Source organism: Lepidothrix coronata, unplaced genomic scaffold, assembly GCF_001604755.1.
Source record: "Lepidothrix coronata isolate B3197 unplaced genomic scaffold, Lepidothrix_coronata-1.0 Scaffold57, whole genome shotgun sequence".
Lineage (NCBI taxonomy): Eukaryota > Metazoa > Chordata > Aves > Passeriformes > Pipridae > Lepidothrix > Lepidothrix coronata.
The window spans coordinates 266,558-292,688 of NW_016690237.1; the positions used below are offsets into that span (position 1 = coordinate 266,558).

General features: G+C 36.8%; 1 protein-coding gene across 1 annotated transcript in view; it reads left to right on the top strand.

The window, feature by feature from the left end:
• PCCA (propionyl-CoA carboxylase alpha subunit) overlaps positions 1–26,131 on the top strand; it is a 299,136-nt gene that overhangs the window by 133,948 nt on the left and 139,057 nt on the right. The window contains exons 15-18 of the mRNA XM_017816595.1: positions 3,685–3,753; positions 4,564–4,639; positions 15,292–15,402; positions 24,550–24,652. Of these exons, the coding sequence (XP_017672084.1) occupies positions 3,685–3,753; positions 4,564–4,639; positions 15,292–15,402; positions 24,550–24,652 (359 nt within the window). The remainder of the gene's footprint in view (positions 1–3,684; positions 3,754–4,563; positions 4,640–15,291; positions 15,403–24,549; positions 24,653–26,131) is intronic.

Below are 26,131 nucleotides of genomic sequence, written 5' to 3' on the forward strand. Positions count from 1 at the left end.
TGCAATTTGCAATTTTCCAAACGTGAGACCTGTTGAAAGTACAAGTGATAATGGACAAACTATACCCCCTACAGTCTTTGTCCCACCAAATCTTTCTTCAATTAATGCTGCAGCAGGAGTTTTATGTAATAACATTTGCGCTTGTAAGCCATCCATACAAAGAAAAAACAATTAAAATGCCTTAAATGTTCTGCTTACTGCTGTTATTTGCTTGTGTGAATGTTGCATGTCAGCTAAATGGACCACGGAATAGATAAAGTGATTGGGTGTAGGAGAGTGCACACTAAGCTTTGTCTATCATTATTGCTGGGAGCAATCAAATTGATGCCAGCAGGACAGTAGATGCGTTGACAGCTGTAATTATGTATCTCCATGGTGATCACTTTTGGCCTGTCATGGAGGCCCATGAGTCCCCTCCCTTGCAAGCATTTAATCAGATTGGGCTGTCACTTGTCAGGTAGACGGGGTGGGCTGGGAGTTGTGCTTAGGGGGAGAGGTGAATTGAAAATGAAGGGTGGGAGATGCCTGATTGCTTCACGTGGTCCATCGTGGTACCAAAGAAAAAGATTTTAATTACACTGGAGGCTTCAGAGCAATGGTTTGAGGAGCTCATATGGAGTGTATAGGCTGTTCTCTTCCTCTTCTACCGTCGTATTAAAAATAGAACAACTATTTTTATGTAGACACTCATGAATTGGTGTGTTAATACATATATTTCTGCCACTGTGAAACTAATTTCTCTCCTGAGAATGTCATGCTGCTAAGAACAAAATTAATATGACTAAAAAGGTTCAGTGTTTCAGGCCCATTGTACCACAATGTTTACTTTCCACATTTTAGATTTTAGAATTATCAACAATTTATCTTAAGAAAAGTTAGCAGAGACTTGTAGTGTGTCACAGTGAGTTCAGTTTATAAATAGTGTATTGCCAAATGCATTTGCAGTTCATTTCTTCTGTGTCTCCAGTTAACTCTGATTGTCTACCTGTGCCTGTGTGTCAGCTGCTCGTGCTGGTAGAAGTGGTGTACGTACGTGGCTGGTGAGGGCTGTTCCTCAGCCATAGAGAGGAATATGCTGGCTGTTTTTGTTATGTAGTCTGTAATTTCCTCAGAACATGGTACTCATAAATACCAAACGTTTTTTGTCTTTGATAATGAAGCTTAAGATAAGTGACCACAAACAAACCCCTGTACTGTGACAGTAATCTGATGTTCAGTGCTCCTGCACAACAGGTACTGCCATATCTCGGGAGCTCCAGCATTGCTCTTTGCCAGTGTGATCAGCAGTCTGGTATTTTAATGGCTCTTACGAGAAAGAAAAAGTTCTTAGATATAGCAAAGAACTGAGAAGTACTAGAATCTGTAGGTATTCCTAACTTGAATTTGATGTACTAGTAGTTCATTGTAGGACTGTGACATAGATTGTGCTTTTGGTTTTTTTTAACCTCTTAAGCATTTTTTATCTTTCATTTTACTGTTGTCCTACTGTAATAACACATAAGGATAATACAACAGCAAAGTGTTGGGCCTGTAATAGGAATGAGCTCTAGGATAGAGCAGGATCTTGAACCCTAGTCTTTCCTTGATATTTTAAATAGTGGCTAAAAGAAAGGAAGTATATTAAGCAGAAGTAAATGCTGGAGGTCTAGTAAATATTGCCGTTGTTTATCAAGTTCAGCACATTACGGTGAGTATCTATTGAATTAGGGTTTCTTTTTCATCCAATATTCATTAAGTTCTGTCACACCATATAGTTTATAAAATCACCTACTGTTACCAGCCTCTGAAAATGTAAGCACCACAGGGAGAACTGAAGATGGTATAAATGTATTGCTTTTCTGCTGATATTTTTTCAGTCATCTTGAATTTATTTTATGAAAATTAAACTTCTACAGGGGACTCCAGATTTTTTTTTAAAGGAAATTATGCAATAGTTTATAAAAAATTTTAAACTTTTTTAGGATATTGTACATAGGGAAAAGTGTGAAGAAAGGAAGCTAAGACATACACTGCATACACTGTTTTTTCTGTAATGTTGATATGTCTGAACTACCTTCTTGTCAGTAGCTAATGTTAAATGTTCCTCATGTAGGTAGCAGGGAGCCCAGTTAAGCATAGATAAAGCACTTTCAGATAAGATGTGATTAAAGTGGTAGAGAAGCAATACTGCCTTATATATGAATAAATATGCTAAACAAACACAAAAAAAGGAGAAATTATATATAAATATGTAAGCATAAATATATAAATATAAATTTATTAATAAGCAGATTTCTTTCTAAAGTAAAGATAATGTCCTAAAAACTAGTCAGACAGTGTTTCTTACTGAAGAAAGTGAGTACACATGCTAGGGTATCTTTTTATGTCACTTGGATAATAAAGTCATCATCATGCCCTCATGTGGATTCTGTAGACAAGAGGTTCTACATGTGGTCCCTTGATAATTGCCTAAATTAAAATATTAAAGGCCTAACAGCCGTTGCATTGACCTTTTTCTGCCTTGCTGCAGACAGATGAGCTGCTGTTTATTACAAAGGTTCCTTCCCACAGGTGAAGATTTAAGTGAGATTCCAGGACCCTCTTTCCCACCCCCTTTACAATGTGGTGTATCGGAGCCCTGCTGCTTCAACAGCTTTGATTAGAGCCCTCCATCCTGATGATCCCCAGAATGCGTTTATCACTCTCGAGTTATTTTGATTATTTTTTAAAAAATATTTCAAATTCCAGTGCTCAAAATCAGCAATTTAATAAATATTTATTCCCCAGAAATGGCTCATTTGAAAAGTTTTATATGGCTAACCTCATTGTTACAGTGATGAAATCAAACTGAGAGATGAAAACAAGAATCAGCAATATACTAACTCACTTGTTGGCTGGTTAACAGCAATCAGACTCTTCAAAAGAAATTTTTGAACTTGTGTTATTTTTTTCCATGAATATTGCAGAATCAGAGCTTTAATTGAGGCTGTGTCCTTACAAAGCAAAGCCGTGGAAAAAGCTGTGTAAACATTAAAGCCTCAGGGGAACAGCAGCAACAGAAAAAAAATGTTTTACAGTTGAGAGGGTGAGGCAGAGAAGGAAAGTGTTACAGACATGAAAACCACAGGATCAGTATTCCTATGGAGCTGATAAAGCAGAACTCCAAAGTTCCTGCTGAATGCTCTCTACTTCTATTCCTACTGAAGCCCTTGGAATAGCTGTAGTGGAACATGAGGAATATGATTATATATAGATGCAGAAAGGGTGTGATTATAAGGGTCATCCTTCATGCCAATCAGAAAAATAATTACAACTGTGTTTTATTCCAGGGAGTAAATCAGAATTGGATATGTTCAGAGTTGAAGCTAATGTGTAACACCACCTAAATTGTTAGATCAAATTTAGTATGTTTACTGTGCATTCTGGAGAACAAAAGAGAATTTTGACTATTGATTGAAGATTGCAGTCAAGTTTCTCTTAAAGGAGAGAATAATTTTCAAATTTTCCTGGTGGAGGAAAAAGCTTCCCTTCCCTCCTCTCAGATTCTCTGAAAAACAAATAATTACTTAAGTTCTTCCAGATTGAAAAATGTACCTGATAAGCTTTGTGGGTGTTTGTTGTAAGGCTGATGGGTAGATTTGATCCTCGGGCTGAAATCTTTTTTTCACACCAATATATAATTATTTTTGCTTCTTATTTTTGAAGGTACGTGTTGACAGTGGAATACAACAAGGAAGTGATATTAGCATTTATTATGATCCCATGATCTCAAAAGTGAGTTGATTATTGTTTTTCAATATTCTAAAGGTATGAAGCACTAATTCTATACATGAATCTTTTAAGTGAGAGCATGTTCAAGGATTGGTAAATCAGTATTTTGAAGGTGCCAGGCATAACAGGCCTCAAGGGAATATAAGAGAAGTGAAGGGAAATGTGGAGTGGAGGAAATTTAGTGTCACTTCGAAATAAAATTTTTTTTACCTTTTGACACTGTAATTTATTTGTCTTGCAATTTCTAACTATTAAAAAGATTCTGATTTAAAAATCAGCCAGTACTGCCTGATTTAGATGCTGCCAATCTATCTCTGTTAACATAGTCTAGCCAGGATGAAAATGTCAATAATTCTGGCTTCCAAAAAGAAGCATTGAAAGAAATGGTTGATAGTGTCTCTTAGTGTTAGTTCTTATGAATCAGTAACATATTGGTAAAATTAAAATATGACATCATAGTCAGAGTTCAGTTGTCAAAAAAATTACATCTTTTGAAGTTGGTTAGGCATTATGAGTCAGGAGAGTAAACTTGGATATTGAACCTTTGCTCTGATTTTTCTCAGAGCTTGTTTAAATGCTTAAATTTGTATCAAGGATAAGTGATTGGCCTTTTTTGAGTGAATGGGTTAAGATATCTTAGTTTTTTCTTGATGTTTCAGGGAGCCTCTTAAGCACAGATACAGTAATGTGCAAGAAATGGTTTTGTGACTGCAGAAGTTCTGCAAATCATTTTCATTTTTAAATGCTATTCAAATTCTAGAGACAAACATTTAATTTCTAGGTGACGTAAATACCTTTTTTTTTTTTCTTTAGCTGATTACCTATGGCTCTAATAGAGCTGAAGCACTGAAAAGAATGGAAGAGGCTTTGGACAATTACGTAATTCGAGGTAACTAGAGAAATTTGGATTCCTAGTGTGGTAGGCTGTCATCTATTTCAAGAAAACAGCTTGAAAATATAGTAATTAGCAAATTGAGTAAAGTTCCTGCTTCTTAAGTGCAAATTAAAATGGGAGAAGCTTGTGTTAATTAAGCTGAGAAGATACATCAACTGTAAAGAGCCAATTTTTTCATCCATTTTTTTCCTTGAATATTATGAGATAAATATTTAAATAATTTCCTTAAACTCATAGTTCTCACAGAATGGTAGCATATAATTGATTTATTATGTTGTAGAGGGGAAAAAAGGCCACTGTACTTTAAGAACTTTAAAGTAGTTGCCATTTTATAGGAGTGAAGTATATTGATAGTAGATATCACAATGCAGTATTTAATTGTGTGTGTATATATTTTTCTTATTTTCAAGGTAATTGTTTAGGTTTGGGCAGATACAGATGCAGACTGTTGGTCAGCATGTGTTTCAGCTCTTGCTGGCTGACTGCGTAGGAGATGTAGCTGTTCTTCCAGCCTTTCCAAGCAGCAGGGGTGAATCAGCCCTGACCCTTTCATTCTTACTAGGTTTTAGTGAGGGAGGTCATGGTTCGTGTGGGAAAAATCTTTAGGTCTTCCTTATGGAAAATAGGAAGGACAACTCAGGATAAGAGAGGTAAAAATTTCTGTAAAAGTTTCTGCAAAACTTGGTTTGGCTTTAATGCTGGTTGCTGAATACTACAGATGCCGTATCATACTCGAAAGATTTATATATCTAGGGGAAAATGAACAGCCCTCTACCACAGGGTAGCTAGATACATGGTAGAATTGGCCATTGTAAATGAACTACTAACTCTAAAGTGGGTTTTATATTGGTGCAACTCGAGCCATTAGGCTATTGCAATACAATGTGCTGATGTAATCCCCTGCTGTATAACAGCTGAGTAAATTTATATGACAGAGAAATTTATACCACTGTAGTTGACGGATGTGAGGTGGGATTTTTTTGGTGTTGTTTTTTGTTGGTGTTGTTTTTAACAGAAACAGGCTCTGGATTCACACCAAGTTGTATTAATAGCAAGTGATGCTTAGAGGTATTATATTTAATGAGAATATTGCAATTGTGTGGGAAGCATTATTTTTTATTGTGTGCTATAATGTGGGATGGAACCTGATCATTTGTCCTTAGGTGTTTTACACAGATGTGGATGTAGCTAATAACAGTTCCACAGATATATAAATGCCTTTAAGGATGTGACACTTTACACCAGAAAAGTGCTAATTTGTATTCTTGAGGTTTTTACAGTCTTTTTATTAGTGTGCATGTATGCGTTTGTGTTTACTTCTGATATCTCTGTAGTATTTCTATCTGAAAAAAACTCTTAATCTATTAAATATATTGAAAGAGATAATACATGGACTATGGGGAGGGAATGTTTTCTTTTTTAAAGTACTGCAAAGCACATACCATACATTTCAAAAGTAGATGAATTTTCGGAACACATTTTTACTTGTAGTGGCTAGTGGTTTCTATTTGAAAACCAAAGGGATTTTTGTGTAGTTTTAAACAGCTGATAGTTTCTTCTCAGTGTTCAGTTGAAATGGAAAATTTGTGGATAATAAAGTATCTTTTGCCTATGATTCTTGATAGTGTAATTGGTAGAAACTGTCCAGTCTGTAATGTTCTAAACTGCATTGGTGTGTGCAGAACTCCTTTTTTTCTAAAATGATTGTGCATGATTTTACTTTAAAATGTTAGGTGGTATGTAACACAATGTTAAACCACCTTGATCTTATGTAAAGTGTCTTACATGAATCTTTTTCCATAACAGAGTTTTTGTTAGCAGTAAAAGACATGAAATAGTTTTTAATCTAGTTTTGAAGTTACTTGGTTTTATGTTTGAATAGCAAGCTTGTACATAACTAGAGATTACCGTAGTCTTCCTGAATAGTGTGCTTCAGATTCCTATTTCAGAACACAGCCCTCTTGCCCTCCTGATTTCCTGGGAAGCAGCATTTATGTTTGTATTGTGTTTTAGAGACTGTGTGTTTTTTTCCTGTGAGTTATAAGTCTCTTCTGAGTTACAAAGCATTTTAGTTAAGTAATACCAGCTGAAGTCAGTGTCAGTTGTACTGATAATGTACACTGTGAGAATTTTAGATTTAAATTCCCAAGGATTGCAATTTCCATAAACAAAGATGCTTGTTCACTCACATAGGGTGGGAATGGGATGGGGTGACTGGGTAACAGGTCAAGGACCATGTATTGGGTAGCTTAGGGACTGCTAATGGAGAATGGAGTCTTTCCCATCACTTCTGTGTCACCAGTTCAAAGCAGGCAAAAGTTGGTAAGGACTTTTAGTCACTACTGTTTTGGTAGTTGCTTATTGACCTGCGTGAAATCAGTGGTTTTTATCCAGTTCTTAGAAGACAAGTGTCCTCTTGGAGCAAATGCCACCGTATAATATCATTCATGGTGGTCCCATTAGAGAATCCAGGACTGAAGTAGCACAGTGACCCTCCAGGAGGGTGACTCATCCAGGCTGAGTTGAGACATGCTGGCAGCGTGAAATGCAAGGACTTTGCTGTATGAGCAAACATTCGGTTTCTACTGCTGTGACTTTAGGATATCCACAAGTTACCCCATTGCTTTTTAGCTCCATTCAGCTTACAGGGAACAAGTCCTCAGACTACAGTCTTTACTGACTTGTTTTCTAGGACCGGATAGTACCTGGCCTTGAATTCATGGTTTAGCTGTCCTTCCTGGTTAGGTCTACCTGACAACATCATGAAGGAAATCAATTAAATTAAAAAAAAAATAGTCTAATATTTGTAAAGAAAGCAGACTTAAGCAAAATTTGACTTAAGCAACCAAGGCTGCATCATGCAGTGCCTGTAATAGCAGTATCTTCATTATAAATGTTGAATAAATCAAATTGGGATATTTGCAACAATACTGTGCCCTGAAAATGCCTGTTGCCTTAACACTTTATTACGTTTTTGGCTGGTGACAACTTGTGCACACTGAAATAAGAAATAATATAGTCTCTTCATTGGTAGATTCTAAAAATGTGACTAACTCGAGACTGCGTCAAGATAGATTAAATGTGGTCATGGGAATGTAATCTCCATCTTTTTCCTCCAGTGTCATATCTCCATTGTTATTAACGGGAGTAGATGAAAGTCTAGGATAGCGCTTTTTTCAGTTGTGTATTGGATTAAATGATCTCTTGAGGTTCTTTACAGTCTAAATTGTTCTGACTGGAACTGACTCCTCTGTTGAGACCTCTGAATCAGAAAGGTTCTAAGTAGGTAGCATTTTATCTCTCGGTCTTCCAGTGTAGTTCAGGGACGATTCATGTTCAGGGTCCAACCCAGATTTGTCTCAAGAAGATGTGCTTCTTGTTTTGTCCAGTAGTTACTGGAGAATTTGTGAATACTCAAAAGTTGGAGATGCCAGTCAAGCACAGAGGCACTGCTGCTCATCAGGATGAGGCACAAATTGTTTCCTGTGAGCATGGGCTGTTGTTAGTAGTTCGTCTCTCTTATTTTATGATACTTTTTTCAGAAACTTTGTTTTGCTTTTCTGTTTAATTTGAACAACAGAAATAGGGTATTGAAAGAATGCCTCTCAATGTATCTACTGTGTGTGTAGACATGATATGGTATGATTTCCTTCTCAGTTTTTCTAAAATTTTAGCATATGTTTGTCATGTGTTTTCTGATGCTGCATAATGTGTTCATTTCACAGAATCAACCAAGTTGAAAAAGACCTCTGAGATTTAGTCTAGCCTTTTACCTGACACCACCTTGTCAAAGGCGAATGTAAAATCCAGTATGAAGTTGTGGAAATTTTATTTATGAATGTTGTTTTTATTTATTTAGATAAAAGAAATGATTATGCTTATGCAGCAAGTGGAACTGATTATTAATGCACTAGAGGTCTGATGGACAGATAGCTCATATCCTTGAGTGCAGAGATTCCTGTAATCTTTCCTTTGACCTCTGTTCGCTTTTTATCTTCCCTGTGCATTCAAATGTAAAGCAGTAACATGAAATTAACAGTCTTTGTGTCAAGTCAACTGTTCTCTGAGTTCCTGCTTGCTGTGTGGAGAGAGCAATGTAGTAGACCATTTGAGAGAAAGAAGAGTGGAAAAAGGAACATCTGAGGAAAGCATAAGCAGCAGATAGAGCAAGAAGGAGTAGAAATGAGGGGGAAATAAGGGAGCCACCAGCTGGGAATGGAGAATCGTCCAGCATAGGGTAAAAGAGCAAGCATAAAATAGAAAAGAGAAAAGTGGTAAATAATTGTGGTGAATGTCTGAGGGGAAGGGGAATATATATCTGATATGAGGGGAGACCTGCCAGAACAGTGGCAGCAGAACTGTTGTCTTGAGTTTTGGCAACCATAAACATTAACTGGGAGGAAAAAGAGTGCTGTGCTTAGTGTTCTGAGAAGGGCTTGGCTTTCCAAGAATCACAGAATGGGTCAGGTTGGAAGAGACCACAGTGGGTCATGTGGCCCAACCTCCCTGGATCATCCTAGAGCACAAGAAAAAGCCCTCAACTTTAATTTTAGTATTTTATAATTTATTTCAAATAATTTAATTTCAGATACAAAACTTTTCACAATATTTTGGATCCAAACATCATAAAGTACTGAATGATTTTGTTTTAACTTAAAAGGCTCATCTCAATGGCAGTATACTTGTAAGTTTTACATTCTCCTGTGTTCTGATCCCATGGAAATATGCAAGTGTGCTCATTGGTATTGTGAACAAAACAATCTTTGTGTGTAATCCTGTTTAACTGCAAAACTGCATATGGTGTTTGTTCTTAAAAAAGAAATGAGCCTTGTTTTTTCTGGTTGTGCTTTTGAAAAGTGCTGCAACAGGTCATACAACTGAACTGTGGATTTTCCCTTTTGCATAGCAGAGGTAACACACTGGTACATCTGCAAGAGTATTTGTGTTCTCACCTTTGCAATAGGGACCAGCAGGTTCCCAAGCGTATCGGTATGGAAACTGAAATTGGAGAAGGGAAAGAATCAAGTTTAGATTGAAATCATTAGAAAGGACCATTTCAGGATGCTTAGTAGCATCAGCTTGGAGTTCAGATGGTAGCATGAGGGAAGATGCTGCTTCTGTTTCTCTTCTTCTTTTCTTAAGCCAGTCACAAGGGAGGGAGTGGGAATGGCAACTTGTCAGTGGAATGTTATGGTGTGTAATTTAGGAAGGGTTATAGTTTACTGCTGTCCTATGGAAAAGAAAGAGGGAAGAACAACTGAAGTACAGGTAAAAGAGGAAGGCAGTCTTATTGGTGCAGAATAGAAAAATAAGGTACCTTTTCTGTCATGTAAGTTTTTGGTTTTGTTTGTGTGGTTTTTTTCTCTTTTATTAAGGAAAAAAGACTTGTGGCAGTGAAAAACAAGAAATGCAACGTGCCAGGTTGAGGAGTCATTGAAAGACAAGTGCTATTATTTCTAGTTATGGCACTTAGGTGTAAAGTTGTCCTAGTGTTCTATTCCCCATCTTTAGAGTAAAAGGATGGCTGAGGAGAGGATGATGGCAGAATGGCCATTCATTTTCTTTCACTTGTTCTTGACAAAGCCTGCTTAACTTCTGCTTCCAATTATTCTACTGATTCAAACATTCATATGTGTTTGCTAATCCTGTAAATAATGGTCTGCTTACTCTTGCTAAGAAGTTCAGAACTACATGCAGTACAAAATCTAGTTTCAGTTTGAGCTTGTTTTTTTACAGTAGGATATTACCATATATTATCTGCTTTTACCCCTCTTCTTCCCCCCTTTATTCTGAGTTCTGTGATCTCCAGACTTGAATATCTGAAAGAATTGTTGTTTTAATTGAAATACATGTTCAGCTCTGAGGGTCAGTGCTGTAATGATACGATGTGAGAATTTTATGTGGATGTTTGTGTATTAAAATTACAAAGGTAAAAACTCTATTTTTCTTGCTTTTGGGATGGGACTTTGTATGCATATAGCCTGCTCTGAAGTGAATTGTAGCAAAACACAAGCTTTGAAAGACAATTAAACAGTTCAATGTTGAGGGTTTGGGGGAATATTATGAAAACTTTTGGAATTGCAAATGTGGAGGCTAGCTGGGTAGTAATAATGGACTTGAGAAGTTCATGTGTTGAAAGTAAGTGGTGTTTTCAGAGTCTGTGCAAATCGGATAATGTTCTTGTTTTAAGTGGACAGTATTGTAATCAGTGTTTCATAATGCTCAGTGCAGAGCTTAGTTAATATTTTTTTAATATTTTGTTTATGGAAACAGGATGCCTTCTAAGCTTCATCACATTTATTCCTATTGAGCATTTAAATTGTTGAGGGATAATTTAACTTTGCTGGATTTTTAAAAAGAGAAACCTCTAGTACTGTACTCCACATGTTGGTTTTGCAATCAGTATGTATGCAGATAAAGTTACTTCTGTTCCACTTAGCACAATTTGAAATTATCAGCAAGTTAAGTCTGTTCAACTGCTTATCTACAGAGAGGCATGTAGTACTCCAATTAAGTTTGTGGATAAATGCAGATTTGTGTTTGCAGGCATCAAGATGACAGAAGCTTAATACTGTAAAAAGGCTAATCAACACTGAATATGTTTAATGTCAGTAAATATTTATAGTGAAAACATTACCTATGGTTTTGTGCCTTGGCATTCCAACTTCTGATTTTTAGTGAGTAAAAATGTGGTGTGATATCCTTTTCATAAACCTACTATAAAATTAGTTTTCTATAAAATGGATTTTATTATCGTGTTGCTGTTTTCTTGTGAGGACAGCTTAGGAGTTAGGCTACATTTTGTAAGTTAGTGAAAAATCTGGTATGCTTAGAGTTTTTAAGGCAGAGAATGAGGAAGGGAAGGAGGCAAGATAGAGACAGGCAGTATGGAGAGTAATTTCTTCTGATTCTAATTTATTTTTTTTTAATGAGGGCTTCTTCAAACAGGGGTTGCTAATAAGCTTTGGGGATCAGTGTGATTATTTAGTGTGTTCCTGTATTCATTAGGCAATAACTACAATTTAACTGGAAAATTAATGGAACCTCAGGATACATATTTTATATAAAGCATATGAATATATAGTTTTTAAAAATTTCATTAGATCTCCAGAAGTTAAATGCTGATGTGCTCTCTTTTAGAAGTGTATTCTGGAAAATGGTGTGTAAAAATTGAAAACCAAGAGGTATATCTTAAACTGAGCTTCTACTGATGTAATGTTTTATGAAGAGTACAACCAAGTGAAATGAAACAATAGAGGTACAAGGAACAGTGATTATTCTTTTTTATTGTATTTTGACTTAAAGGGAAGAAGAATATAACTGTAACTGCAGTTCTGCATCAGTCTTAATGTAAAAAAGATGGTGCTGAAGTGAAATTTTGTTTTCTGGGGGGAAATAAATTGATATAGTTAAGGATTTTGTTTGTTTGTTGAAAATGTCATGGCTTGTCACGCTAACAAATGTGATTTTGTTCCTGGCTGACTGTAGACCTGGTCAAGAAAAAGCAAAATTCCCTGAAAACCACTGCAACCTAAATACAATATACTTCAGTTTAGTGTCTAACTTTGCATGAAATAAGCACTGCCTGTTAGCCTCTGTTTGATCCTGTGAGAGTGTGAGGCTAATGTCTGGCCAGTGTTTTGGAAGCAGCAGGTAGTCAGGAGCAAGCTGCTCTAGGGGTCCATATTTCTGTAGCCTAGCAGTTACTTACACACAGATGGAGACCTTATGAACTTTGACAGAGGTCACGCTAAATTGCAAATCTAAAACTTCTAGACTTCTGAAGGATTACACTGGTACTTTTTTAAAAAAAAAACAAAAAAACCCGTATGATTTGGAACATCACTAAAGGTATCAACTTAGTCTTGAGAAGCAGATCAACCATGCAGTCATTGCTCACATAATGATCACAGGGACTGATAAAGATAGCCTTTCTTTAAGAATCAAAAAGGGGAAACTTGTATATTAAATTTTTAGTTTGTGTATGTAAAATATATGTCATATTGCTTCCCAAGCACCTAGGCTTGTCTGTTTAACTTATTAGAGGAATTTTGAAGTTTAAAACATTACAGAGGCCTCTGTTTTTTTGGTGCACACGAGCTGGAAATAATTAAAAATACTCATAGTACTTTTTTGATTTTAGGTCTTTTTGAGCAGTCAGTTGAGACAACAAGCTCTGTCATCTGTCATCAGCCATCGTCTCACCAGGGATCTTATAGCAGTTAAGGAAAGAAAAATGTGAGATGATCTGGTTACACATTGTAGCATGTTTAAATCCTGGATTCAAAGTTGGGCAGTGTTGAAAAGGTCTTCATTGTCTTCGAATTATAGTCCTGAATCTGTGCTTAATAGATAAAGTCTCTCTGATATTTCAACTTACTATTCAAATCAGAAATTTTGGGGGGAATTTTAGCAGCCAAAACCAGACGTTCTTTGTTTCTGAGTTATAGTCATTTAGCATAAGATTTTTAATTTTTTTTGCTTAGTGGAGTTGCAATGTGAGTTTCATTCAGTGTTTATGAAATCGGGGTCTGTGAATGATTATTTATGTTGCAGGCAACAAAAGGAAGCTGATCTTTTAATCAAATGGACAAATTTTTATCATGTCATCATTGAACTAGTTCTGTAATATGCTACTTAATGGCTCATGAACTAGTCTCTAAAGCTGTGACTTCAGGATTCAGTGAGACTGACGCAGTGTGTTGAAAGTGGTTTCAGTGATGGCCACACATAGAGCTTGAAAATTCACACTAGCAGACTAGTAGGGGAAAAAAACCTTGAAACTGTTTGAGCTGGTCTGCATATAAAATAACAAGTATGTTGTTCATGCTTCTAAACTGGAAAAACACAAGAAAAAGAAGTAGAAGGGCAAAAGAATTTCCTTCTGTAGCCACGGCACTTTGCATTTGCTGTGCTGCTATTATCTTTGCTGTGGTGAGATCTTGATAAAGGAAAAAATTCCAAACAACTTAATTTACAGTTGAAATACTTGAGTTTACAATGAATTATTATTCAGTGTTATTTAAAATTAAAGATTTTAGAAAAAAAGTGCAAATAACTTTGAGTCATGTCATCATTAATCATAATCATGTCATCACAATCATAATAACTTGTAAGTAAGCATATCTAAAGTTGAAGTTCAGAATTTTGTGGTTTACAAGAGATCTGAATGTGTAGATAGATTTTTACAAAATAAACTGTTTTGTAATGTGCTCTGCATTTTCTACTTCATGGTGTGCAGCTAAAGCCAAAGTTCGTATGACCTGGCAAACACAATGTGATTTGGGGTTACCTGTTCCTCTGACATTGAGAGGAAAGAATGTGAATTACTTTGTATTTCCTGAGGGATGAGAATGTGCACAGCTGAGGTTGGATAACCTCTTTCCCATAGCAGCTTCCTCATTTGTCTGTACCTGGAATAGATCAACACCTGCAGCCACCCATGCGATGCTCCTGAACTGCACGTCTATTTCAGCTTCCCTTAAGAAATATTAATGTATATGAGCCAGTGTTATTCTGTGTAATCATACTGGGATTGAACTCTCATGGCTCTTCAGATTTTCTGTTCAATCTCTTTCTAAAATTGAGAAGAAAGTGAGATAAAGATGGTGGTTTTCTTAGCTTAAACTTTTCTTAGCTTAAACTTTCCCTTCCCGTGTGCTACCCGTGTGCTACTCTCTGAAGAGAAAGTATCTTCTTTTTGAAAATTATTTGCAGTAAGGAGAAGGCAATTTAAATGATCTATGGATTTTTTTTTCAGTTTTTTTTTTTTTGCACCACCTTTCCTCTCCAAACTCCTCTAAAGACTTCCTTGTATTTAGCATTACAGGGAAATAACTTTTAATGACCATCATATTCAGGCTGAGAAGTGGAATGAAAAGAGATGAAGAAATTCAGAAAAAATAAAGCAATATAATATTCAAAGAAATTAAAGGGCAAAGCTGGCTATAAAGGCTCTATAATAAATAATTTTTAAATTAAAGAAATAATTTGTGTGGGGGGGCAAATGCCTAACAGGGTCATGGAGTAGTGCTAAAGGGGAACTGGGGCATTCAATAAAGGAATTGACCAGGCAGGGTTGAATAAAGGTACATATGGAGGAAGCCATGAGTTTCTTTGTTCCACAGGAGTCTCTTATGAGTTACAAATGATACAAATGTTGTAAAATTATATGTTAAGTGGCAAAACTTTTTACTGTATTTCATTATTGTGATTGAGGTGTAGCATGGTGCATATCTTCCATACAGGAGTAATTGGAATTGAGTTAATATTTACTGTCATTAGCCATGAAATGGCTAATCTGTCATTTCAAACAGATGGCTCTGTTGCCTACATCTTCTAGAACTGAGCTAAAAGTCTCTTGGTTGTGCTTACTGTCCTTGATTTAACTAGGTGTTTGAATTAGGCTTCATGAGGTGAAAATTTAGATTGTTTACTTTGATTAAACTGAGTGTTTAAGAGGGGTGTCTTGAGGCAGGAGTGAAACAAAACTGATAAATCTACATTAATTTCATCAGTACTGTGGTATCAAAGTTGTGAACAAGTATTTATTCCAGAATAAGAGTTCATATTTTTATAAATTGTTTCCTAATGTAACTTGTGATAATTGTTGTCTGATTTTGTATTGATTTGCTTTTTGTTTTCAGGTGTGGCTCACAATATTTCTTTACTGCGAGAAGTGATCATCCATCCACGCTTTGTTCAAGGAGACATCAGCACTAAATTCCTTCCTGAAGTCTATCCTGATGGTTTTAAAGGTTTGTTCTATTTGGAAATGTTTCTTTTTTTCTTGAGCAGTGTTGTTTCTGATTATTACTCCATTATATTTTTAGACTGATAATGTTCCCAAATCAGTAATTACTTTTTCCTCAAATATATCTATGCATACACATAATTAGAGTTTTTAAATAATGCATAACATAGGTGAAATAGTTAATGTCTTTATTTTCAAGAAGGCAGAATACATACTCCTAGTAAGTGAAATACACCCATAGTCAAGAAAAACAATTTGTATGTGATAAGAAATATGTAAAATAAACATAAAGTCAATTCTGCCATGCTATTGTGCTTCGTTACAGACAGTGCTTCTACTGTTAACTATAGTCAGGTAAAGTTTCTTTTTACTCAGCACTGTTGCTACTTCATTGAGTTTGTGCAGCATCTTCAGAATTGCCTTTTGGCACCTGTTGTTTTCACTGTAGCATTGTCTGGAGGATCTGGCATTTTATCAGAGTATTTCAGTAATCTGGTCTTATTACTCATTACACACAGTAATGGGCATCACCTTGAAATTATTAACTTGTACACTAGTTAACATAAACACAGATGCAAATGTTTCTTTACAACATCCTAAACTACTCAGTTTCAAAAATGTTTAACAACTGTTGGTATAAAAATAAGTAAACAAATAGACTGGCTTCCTTTCACAAGGATCAAATTTTAAAAGGTTGTCTTCTCTCTTAGCCACTCTGCTCTAGATGCTTTCTTGACCTATGTGGTCAGAGACTCAGTCCTTCCATACAGATCTCTCACCTCTGCTGGCATTCATCAGGCAGAATATCTTCCTTATTTAAAAAAAAAAAAGAAGACAATGTTTATAGTTCATCATTCATGAGTCCTTTACAAATCCCATGGAGATTCTTTTTCGTCCATTCATCATTAATCCAATGTGGCAGAACCCTCATCCGACTTTGGAGACAGCACTGCCAAATTGGCAGTCACTGGACATGACTGGCACCTTGCCAAATTCTAGTCTCATTAAGAAGCAGAACAGATTTTTCTTACCTCAGGACTATGAGTTCGTGGATGACTAATCTTTGCACCAGAACTACTTTATATCATGATGTAATTGGCAACTCCGTGTGTAATACAGTCCTACATGTGGGATTAATGTGTCCAGCTTGTTATTGGCTCCTAAGACCACAGCAACAGGCCTTAGTCACCTTGAGTGGCAGTAAGCTTGTGATGGTTCAAGCTGAAAAATTCCTTTGTTATCTTTGCTAAGGTGTACTTAACTAATCTTGGGGTAGCTCAGCTGGCTTCCATCCAGCATAGACTCAAGGGTACTCTGATCACCTGCTCTGAAGGCACAGTGCTGCTGTAGCTAGTCTCTCTCCCTTCTCTGACATGTCAGTACAGAACCTCATGTTCTGGGACTCTTCAGTCCTTTTCCTGAGCAGATTCAGTTCTTTAAACCACCGTAAAAACTGCATCATTTTTTTACTGTTGCTGCTTTTGTTGGGGTAGTTTTTTTGTGACTTTCTGGGTTGATTTATCTAGTGAAGGAATCTGGTAAACTTCAGTGGATGTGCAAAGTCAGTGGCAAGCTAGGAATGGGAAGAGGGGAATAGAGGACAAAGGCAAGGATGCAGGTGTCGGATAGGTCCATACCGTGTTATGAGGGGGCAGCCTCACCTGACACTCAACTAGGAACAATAAAAACATAAACCAAACAGTAGTATTGTATTAACAGATTCTTAAAGATAAGCTTTTGCTCTAGACACCAGAAGACACAAGAAAAGATATTATGACAGTTAAGAATAGAAACTTATGGATGGCACGTGTGAAATGAGTAGACTTTGTTCCTGCTGTTTGAAAAGTCTTGCTCATCTCCTTCCATGTATCAAACATGAGCATACATTAGCCTTCTTAGTGATAAAAAAATGCATGCATTGCATTGTATTTCAAATCAGGAGTACTTAGTCATAAATACTGGTTCAAAGCTCTCCAAAGGAATTGATAGCCCTTTCAATGATGTAGTTTGCACTGGAGACTTCTGGCTTAAAAAAAAGTTGGTCAGTTGAATTCGAGGATATTTTTTCAAGTACCCACTGAAAAATCTTTCTACAAATCCACAGACTCAAATGGGAACTGCTGAAGGCAAGCAAGGGTGCAGATGATGGGTAGAAGCTCAGCAACAGAAGCAAAGGCTAAAATTAACTTACGTTTAAGTTCTGTAGTCACTTCAACTAAGTTTATAAGTACCCAGGGTAAACTTTGATAGAAGGACTTGAAAATTTACGTAGCTTCGTATATCTTAATATTGTTTATAAAAGATGATAGCTGTAGAAAAAGGTCTGGAATAATAATCTGAAAAATTAGAGCAATGCATAGCCAGTGTAGATTTGGAAATACTTAGAAATATGTGCTGTTATTAACAGTAGGAATTTATACCAGAAGTGTTTTAAATTTGGAAAACTTAAGAAATAAAACAATTTCAGTAGAGATATGTGCGATATTAATAGCACAATTGGTGTGTTTCTTTTGTAAACTGTACAACTGCCACTGTTGGTCTACATTGATAAGTAATGAATGTCAACTGTGTTCTCTCTGGTGACTGCATGAAGTACTGGCCCATTTCTTATGTGCATTTTTCTTCAAATATAAATACTAACTTTAGTCTTAAGAATAAAACAATAAATGCTTTGTTTTCCAGTCTCATTTTCAAGGGTTCCATTATAAATCCTTTATTAGAAGACTTTTACTGTAAGATAAGAAAAATTGAATTATTAGAAGTATCTTGGCTGCTTTTCCATTAACCTGCGATGCCCACTTCAAATTACATCTGGAATGGGAATGTTTTCATGATTAGAGTTTAACTCTTTCTTCCCTTCCTTAAGTAAACAGTCATTAACAAACCCAGGTTTTTTATTCTAAATTATTTTAAAATAATAACCATGTGGAAACAAACCTTGTGCAAAGTATGATTAGTGTGGGAAAGCAGCTGCTTTTGCTGTCTATGTGAGGGTGGATGGGCAGAGGGTCGGCTGGCAGTAGGTTAACTGTAGTGGGTTATTGCTCTGAGCACACATGCTTGTTTTGGGAGGAGTGCAGATCTGAGGGTGAGTGCAGCAACACTGATTAGGTCAGGTGACACAAATACATCTGTCTTAGAGTGGCTTCCAAGCGCTTTGCTTATGGAAAAAAATGTTTACCAACCATGCAGGAGTCGGACACACTGTCCGACAGCTTCCAAACAACCTGGGAAGTCTGTACTTCCTAACCTTCCTGGTGAGAAAGGAACTACACTATCTATTATCACTATTTTATGGGCACAGAAAGTATCTCTGTTTTCACAGAGATCCAAGAGGTGTCTTTGACAAAGAACAAATTAAACTCAAGGATCCTTAGTTTAGTACCCCGTTCATCAGATTATTCTTTGTGGTTCAGTCTGTTTCACAGTTAATATTTTCCTGGATATCTTTTTTAATATTGAGATTTTTTTTTTATGTTCCACTCTTTCTGGTTATTAAATGATATTTCAAATATGCGGTCAGTCTCTTTGGGAGATGCATCATGTGCAAATGAAAAATGAGGCGTTTTCCAAGAGACTATCACAAAAGTTACAGCAAAGTAGGTTAAAAAAAAAAAAGTTGTTTACTTCCCCTCTTCTAGCATGTTTACTTCACTTGACTGGAGAGGAAGAACAGAAATTCCAATGGACAGTCCTTTAGGTTAATCGTTTATATTTCCTATACTGAAAGGAATAAAGAAGAAGCACCTCTCTCCTGAAATGGTGTATTGACTTCAGAGACTGTGTATGAGGTGAAGACATTTAGATACATTGTGTTTGTCATAATGATAAGGATCGGAGGAAACTATTACTTTGCTTAACTCAGCACTTACTAAAGCACCTCTGGAGTACTCTGTCCAGTTTTAACCCCCTCATGCTTGTAAGAAAGATGGCAATAAAAAACAAAAAAGAGTAAGTCTAGTGAAGAGCCACAAGGGTGGTGCTGGGGCTGGAACAGACAATCTGTAAGGAGCATCTGGGACAATCGGTCTTGTTTTGCCTGGAAACAAGAAAGCTTAGGGTGGACCTAATGACAGGGCCTCAGAGGAGATTCCTAGGAATATAAAGCTACACTCTTCAGTGAGTAGCACAGCAAGAGTCGGTGGTCGTAAATCGGAGATTTTCAAGACATGACTGCACAAACGTCTGAGCAACCTGTTCTGAATTTGCTGTTGAGATTGCTTGGTGGGAAGGGGGACACACGGTGAATAAACTGAAGGCCTCCCAAGATCCCTTCAACATCAGTCATTCCATGATTCTCTTATGAGCAAAAGCGCTATTTAGATGAATTGGGACTGCAAATATGACTTTTAAATTTAAGTCTGGAGACTTTTGCTATTATTTGGAGGGGGTGAAATGCAGCTTCCCCTGTCTTGTGTTTCTGTTAGAAGAGGGAGGATGGTTGCTGTTGATTCTATGCATTTTCTCTTCACTAGAATCTAATCTTCGTCTTCATTTTATGAAGCTACTGGGTTGTAAAAAAGTTGACTTACCAGTTTATTTGATTTCTTTCTAGTAGGTGAGGCCAAAAAAACATTTCTTGGTGTGTCACTAATTCCTTTATAATTCAAAATAGTAGAGGTTTTGTTTCTGTATACTGTAGCATCCATCTTAGAAGTGATCATGAGTTCTCTGAGACATACTTCTTCACTATTCTGAATGGTTTGAGATTGCTTACACAGACAGTATTGTCTGTCTTCTGCTGTGACCATCTGAGTGGAACAGAGCTCTGCTCAACTTCACAAGAAATTAAACCCTTAATAATATTCAACTTTTTCTACCTCAACCTACCCCTGGTATACATGTCATCTGTAGTGGTCAACTTCAAAATCCATTGGGGAAAAAACTTGAGCCAAAACAGAACCTAGGAATGATACTAAACATTGCCAGCATTGGTATGGATCTGAATTATGCATTACACTTTCCATCTTACCCATTTTGCTTTTAATTTTTAGTCTTCCCAATCAGAAAACAGTCACTCTTCAAGTATTAAGTAACAGACTGGGACACATAACCAGGGCTTGTTTGTTTTGTTTTGTTTTTTCCCTGTAATTGATAGTAGGAAACACATTTCTAGGACAAAATGCAAATGAGACTGTTATGGGAAAAATGACCTTTTATGTAATTTAATTTGAAGTTGGTTATGTAAAGTAATTGCATGAACCTTTTTGACTCAGCTTGGGGGATACTGGGATAATATTGATTTAAGCAATCATAACATCAGGGAAATGAGAGAGAAATACTTTTCTTTCTTGTCTTCCTTCTGACCAGGGTTCTCCTATTTAGTCCTAATAGATGTGTGCAGTCTAGTTTTAAATAATATGAACAACAGTGCTTCCACGCCTTCAGCTGTGACTTCATTTTGTAACCATTTTGCATTTACCTTATATAATTCAGCTCACTGGTGATAGTGATAATGCAGAAGTATATCCTAGGTTAAGCAGAGAGATTTGGGAGCTATCAGTTCCACGTTGTATTGTGGAGATGTAGCCCAGGAGTCTGCAGTGATGAGTAGGAGAGCGTGATGGCGGAACTTCCCATACTGGAAGCTGGGGAACGTTTACTACTTACTTATTTCATTCCCTACCCTGGGGGCACTTGGACAACTGCTCTGAAGGTAGCTTTGTTACTTTTCAGATCCATCTGCATGGTCAACGTGAAAGGCTGTTTTGTTATATCTTTATTGGTGGTGAATATTAACTTTATACCTCAAGACATCCTGAGGTGTGGCTTCTAAAGTAAAATAGTACTTGAAGGGAAACAAAGGTATTACTATCTGGAACATCTGTGTAGTTCTGAATATAGTAATGTAATTGAAAGTTTGACTCTAAAATTGTTTAGAATTCTGCTGAGCGTAGCAGCAGAGCAAGAGCAGGCAGCAAGGGAAATGGGAATGGAGTTTAGAGAGCTAAGGTGAGGTACTGACAGCAGTCTGTCTTTTTTTAATAAAGGTAAATTACCATCTTTAGGAAGCAGCCTTTAATCAAACTTCTGATGTATGCCTCTAAAGTTATGCTAAGGACATTCTGTGGTAGGGTTGTATCTTTATTGCCAAAGACCAAAACCTAATTTTGATGCGTTCCTATTAAAAGTTTATATTATCTCCCCGGAATTCCACATTGGATACTACAGTCATGACTGGTTTTCCACTTGCCACATCTATGCCACAACTGATGTAAATAGTGACAAATGGATAAAGTGGATGAATATTTTTTCATGTTTGTAATAATGAAGAAATGAATGTAACTCTTGATCAGTTATTAACCTGTTTCAACTGACTGACCTTTGTTCACTGTTTGGAGTTTGATTTTTGTTGAACATATTAGGAGAAAATAGTTTTTGCAGCACAGCAAGCACAAAAGCAGTCAGTGATTTTCATCAAAGACGAAGGTCATGCAATAAAACCTTGGAATTGGAATCTTTCTAGTTTTACCTTTTTCCTCTGTATGAGTTGATACTAACAGTGTGTGTTGGAGCAGGTGAGAACATGCAGTTTTAGTCACATGGTCTTGTCATGAGTGATAGGCAGGGGGACTGAAAAGCAAAGGCTTTAGGACAGATTCCTGATGTGTCTTTAACTGAGACATATAAACAAATCATCAATTTTAGATTCAGTGTTTGGAAAAAGTGATCTCAGATCTTATTCACTATGTGTAAATAATTGGAAAATTGGCACATTTCAGATCCAGATAGTTGATGTTGTTGCATTGTATAATTATATAAGGCTTATATATATATACATATGTGTGTATATATATATATACAAATAGTACAAAAGTTCAATGTTTTTTGAGTTTTGCTGTGCAATCAGTTTTTCTAATAACTGGCAGAGGAAAGATCCAGTTTGTTTCTCAAGCCAGTTTCCCAACCTTTCAGCATTTTTATTTCTGCATGCATTTGTTGAAGTGAAGACAGTTTCCATTTTAAGGCAGATAAAAAAATAATAAACACTGAGCAAAGGAAGTTGCAGTAATATTTAGCCAGAATGTTAATGCGGACTAAATTAAAAAGAGACTGATGCGGATTTGCTGGCTTTTGTTATTTTTAAATTTATATTTTTTGACCTATGATAACTCCTTTGTACTGTTAGCTGGACTGTAAATGAGTGCATTCCCATCACTGTGGCATGATTGCATTGCTGAGGTGCTAAAGTAGGTTCTTTACCTGTCCTTATTTAATATGCCTAGTGAAATGATGGGTTCTGTGCTTTGAAGACATCCTGCTATGAAATTGTGGATTTGTTACTAAAAAGTCTATTCCAGTCCTTTTCAGCAGCCTCCATTTTGGATTTTCTTGAAAATTGTATTAGTCTTATTTTATGCTGCTCATATAAATTGTCACTTGTTAGTAACCAGTACTGGGGAATGTGAATTTACATTACATGCCATAATGCTGAGGTGATGGGAGAGTGGAGATGTAGATTGGATCCGTGTAACTATTTCTCTGCTGCTGGACTGGAAGCAAATGTTTCCCCCTGGGCAGAGTTCCTCTGGGGCATACAGCCTTCTGAAGCTCTTCTCTCATCACTTCATGTTGAAATCTGTACTTGCCGTGGATGATGACATTCGCTGTGATGTGTACACATAAAGCACTTTTTGAAAGCTGTGTTATAACTATTGAGCTAAGTCTTTCAGTCTCAGCCTTGATCTTTTGTTAACTTTATTGTGTAATTCCCCACTCTGACTTTGAAACACTCTTGCTTTCACCTGTACAAAATATCTCTCCAAGAATATAAGGTTTGCCTCTTTTTTTCATGACAACTCCGCTTTGCACTTTTTGTCCTGTTTTATGTCAGTTTTAGCTTCTTGCCACTGCCTTCTGAACTGAGTACTTTGTTTGTCCTTTTGTCATAGAATCATAGAATGGCTTGGATTTGAAGGAGCCTTAGAGATCACCTGGTTCCAACTTCCCTGTCACGGGCAGGGACACCCTTCACTAGACCAGGTTGCTAAGAGCTCCATCCAACCTGGCCTTGAACACTGTCAGGGATGGGCAGCCATCTCTCTGGGCAACCTCCTTCAGTGCTTTACAACACTCACAGTAAAGAATTTTTTCCTGATGTCTAATCTAAACCTACCCTGTTTCAGTTTGAAGCCATTCCCCTTGTCCTGTCACCACATGCTCTTGTAAATAGTCTCTCTCCATCTTTCTGGTGGGCACCTTTCAGGTATTGGAAGGCCGCAATTAGGTCACCCTGAAGCTTTCTCTTTTCCAGGCTGAACAATCCAAATTCTCTCAGCCTTTCCTTATAGGAGAGGTGCTTCATCCCTCTAATCATCTTGGTGACGCTCGTCTGGACTCTCACATTACTCTTGGCCTCCTATTTGCCACCTTTTCATACCAAATGTGTGTTGTGTCATTTCTAACCTAAAGATGGGGAGGACAAAGTTCTATCACTGTGCTCTTTTAGCCTGTTGAATGGGCAGTTGAAGCTCTAATTAACCTTCACTTTCTGGAACAAGACCAGGATGGGAGGAAACCTGCTTCCAATCACCCTGGTTGCACCTTTTTGCACAAAGATTTGATAGGTTACCTGCTTTCAGATTTTAGGCTACTTTGAGCCACTTCCTGCTTATGAAGTGTCAGAGGTGACTTTGACTCTCTGATTACACAAATGACACTAAATGACCCAGGGCTGACAAGTAGCATTATCCACATTTGTTTTTTGGGTTTATACTGTTGTGTTATCCCTTTTGCTTGGAAGATCTATAGCTTTTGCCAGATAGAGTACTGAGGAAGAATGCTATATATTTTGAGTTCTAATGTACAAATGGATTCTTTACCAGCATGAGGCACAACATGTGAACTAGTGGCATTTCATTAACGGAAACAAGATGCTTGCAGCATCGTTCAGTTTCTTTTCTTTCAGTTTTCAAATTGTTTTTAACAGATATACCAGTATTAGCAACTGGACTGATCTTTATGAAAGCATGCAGTTTAAACTCTGAAACTCAGAGGGTCTGCTATGCTAAGCCTTATCTTAATTGGGAGGGAAAAAAATGTAGCTTTCACGTATAAGGACCGAGCAGTGTTTTTACTGGTGGTTGTTACTTTCTGGGTCTGTTTTGGTCTGTGATATCTAATTTTTTTTGAACTACTTTCCAAAAACTAGGACACAAGTTGACAGATCTTGAAAGAAGAGAACTACTGGCAACAGCAGCGTCTTTGTATGTGGCTGAACAACTGAGATCACAGCGATTTCTGGGAACTCCAAGGTAAGTTCATTTCTAGGAACTCAGATGTGCTGATGCATTTTGTTAATGACAACTCCGCTTTGCACTTTTTGTCCTGTTTTATGTCAGTTTTAGCTTCTTACCAGTTACTTATGCACAAGAGTAACTGGTGAGAAACTACATGACTTCTTAATATAGTCTGTTTTTTCTAAATTCAAATGAGCTGTGGCTTACATTTCCCTACTCGTAGGAGTCATAAATGATTATTTTTATTCTATGTATTAGCAAACTAATAGACACAAAAATGTGTTACAAGCCAGTACAGTAATTAATGCACATCAGGAGTTTCATTAATGCAAAATGTTGCTGCATTAGTAACTAACCACAAATTGAGCATCACAAATTTCCCATGTGCCCATTTGAAGCAATCTAAGCACTTTGGGGTAATATGAATATTCAGCTACAGAGCTTTAAAATATTGTGGACTTTTAAGTAATTTGCTACCTTGGTGAAGAAACTTATTAGTTTAGAGTCTAATTCAGAAAACACTTCGATTGGTAAATGTTGGAGGAGTTAACACCTTGTTTTAAGTACGGTTTTTTTGGTGCTTTTATTCCCCTACTACCTCGCTTTCTTGAATAGTAGCTCCTAGTAACCTAGGCAGTTCTGTTAACTGGACAGCCATTGCAGTAGCCCGTGTCAAAATACTGATTCACTTCTTTAGCTTTTTGGAGTGGTATGCTTTTTTTCCTCTAGGGTGTTTTTAGCTTTTATTGTCCTCAGGCCCATCATTGTCAATGCCTTGAGACCTTCTATTAGAATAACTGAATTTGCGAAGCTTGCTTGGGTCGTTGGTGTTAGCAATGGTTGCATACAGTGAATCTTAACTTCCGCGTAACTCTTTCTCCTCACCTCACATTTTGTAATATAGTTACATTTATGTTTGTCTGAGAGGGAAGTCAGAATGCAGGATAGACATTATTCACATTCCATGCCAGTGGTTTGACAGTGTATTCTATTACTGATTTTACAGTGGTCAGGAATAAATCAAATGTGGTTTCAAGAAGTCTTTATTTTTTCTTGTACCCACGAAGATAATTAGTACCATATGGTATTAACAAAAAAAAAAAAGAAAGAGGCACTTAGGGAAAGCATAATGGCATTGTAATATATAGCATATGTAGAGCTGGATCATTGCTTGCCTTATGCATCTATAGGGGAAGGTAAAGCATCCTTTTATTTCCTTCCACAAGTTATATCCTCTTTAGCGAATGGCATAGGGAGAAGAACAGACACTCAGAAGCCACTGTTACCTAAATAAAGACAAATCAGGGAAAATGAGGAGGAGCCTTGATTGTAGTTTTTACTGGCCAGCATAACAAAGTGAAATACTCTGGTACTGCTACACAGAAGTAGTGGATTACTTTGTACTTAAGAGTAGGGATAGGAATTGCTGATTTCAGTAGTGATTATTAAACTGCTTTTGCATTCCCTGCTCTGATTTGAGATTTTTTTTTCTCT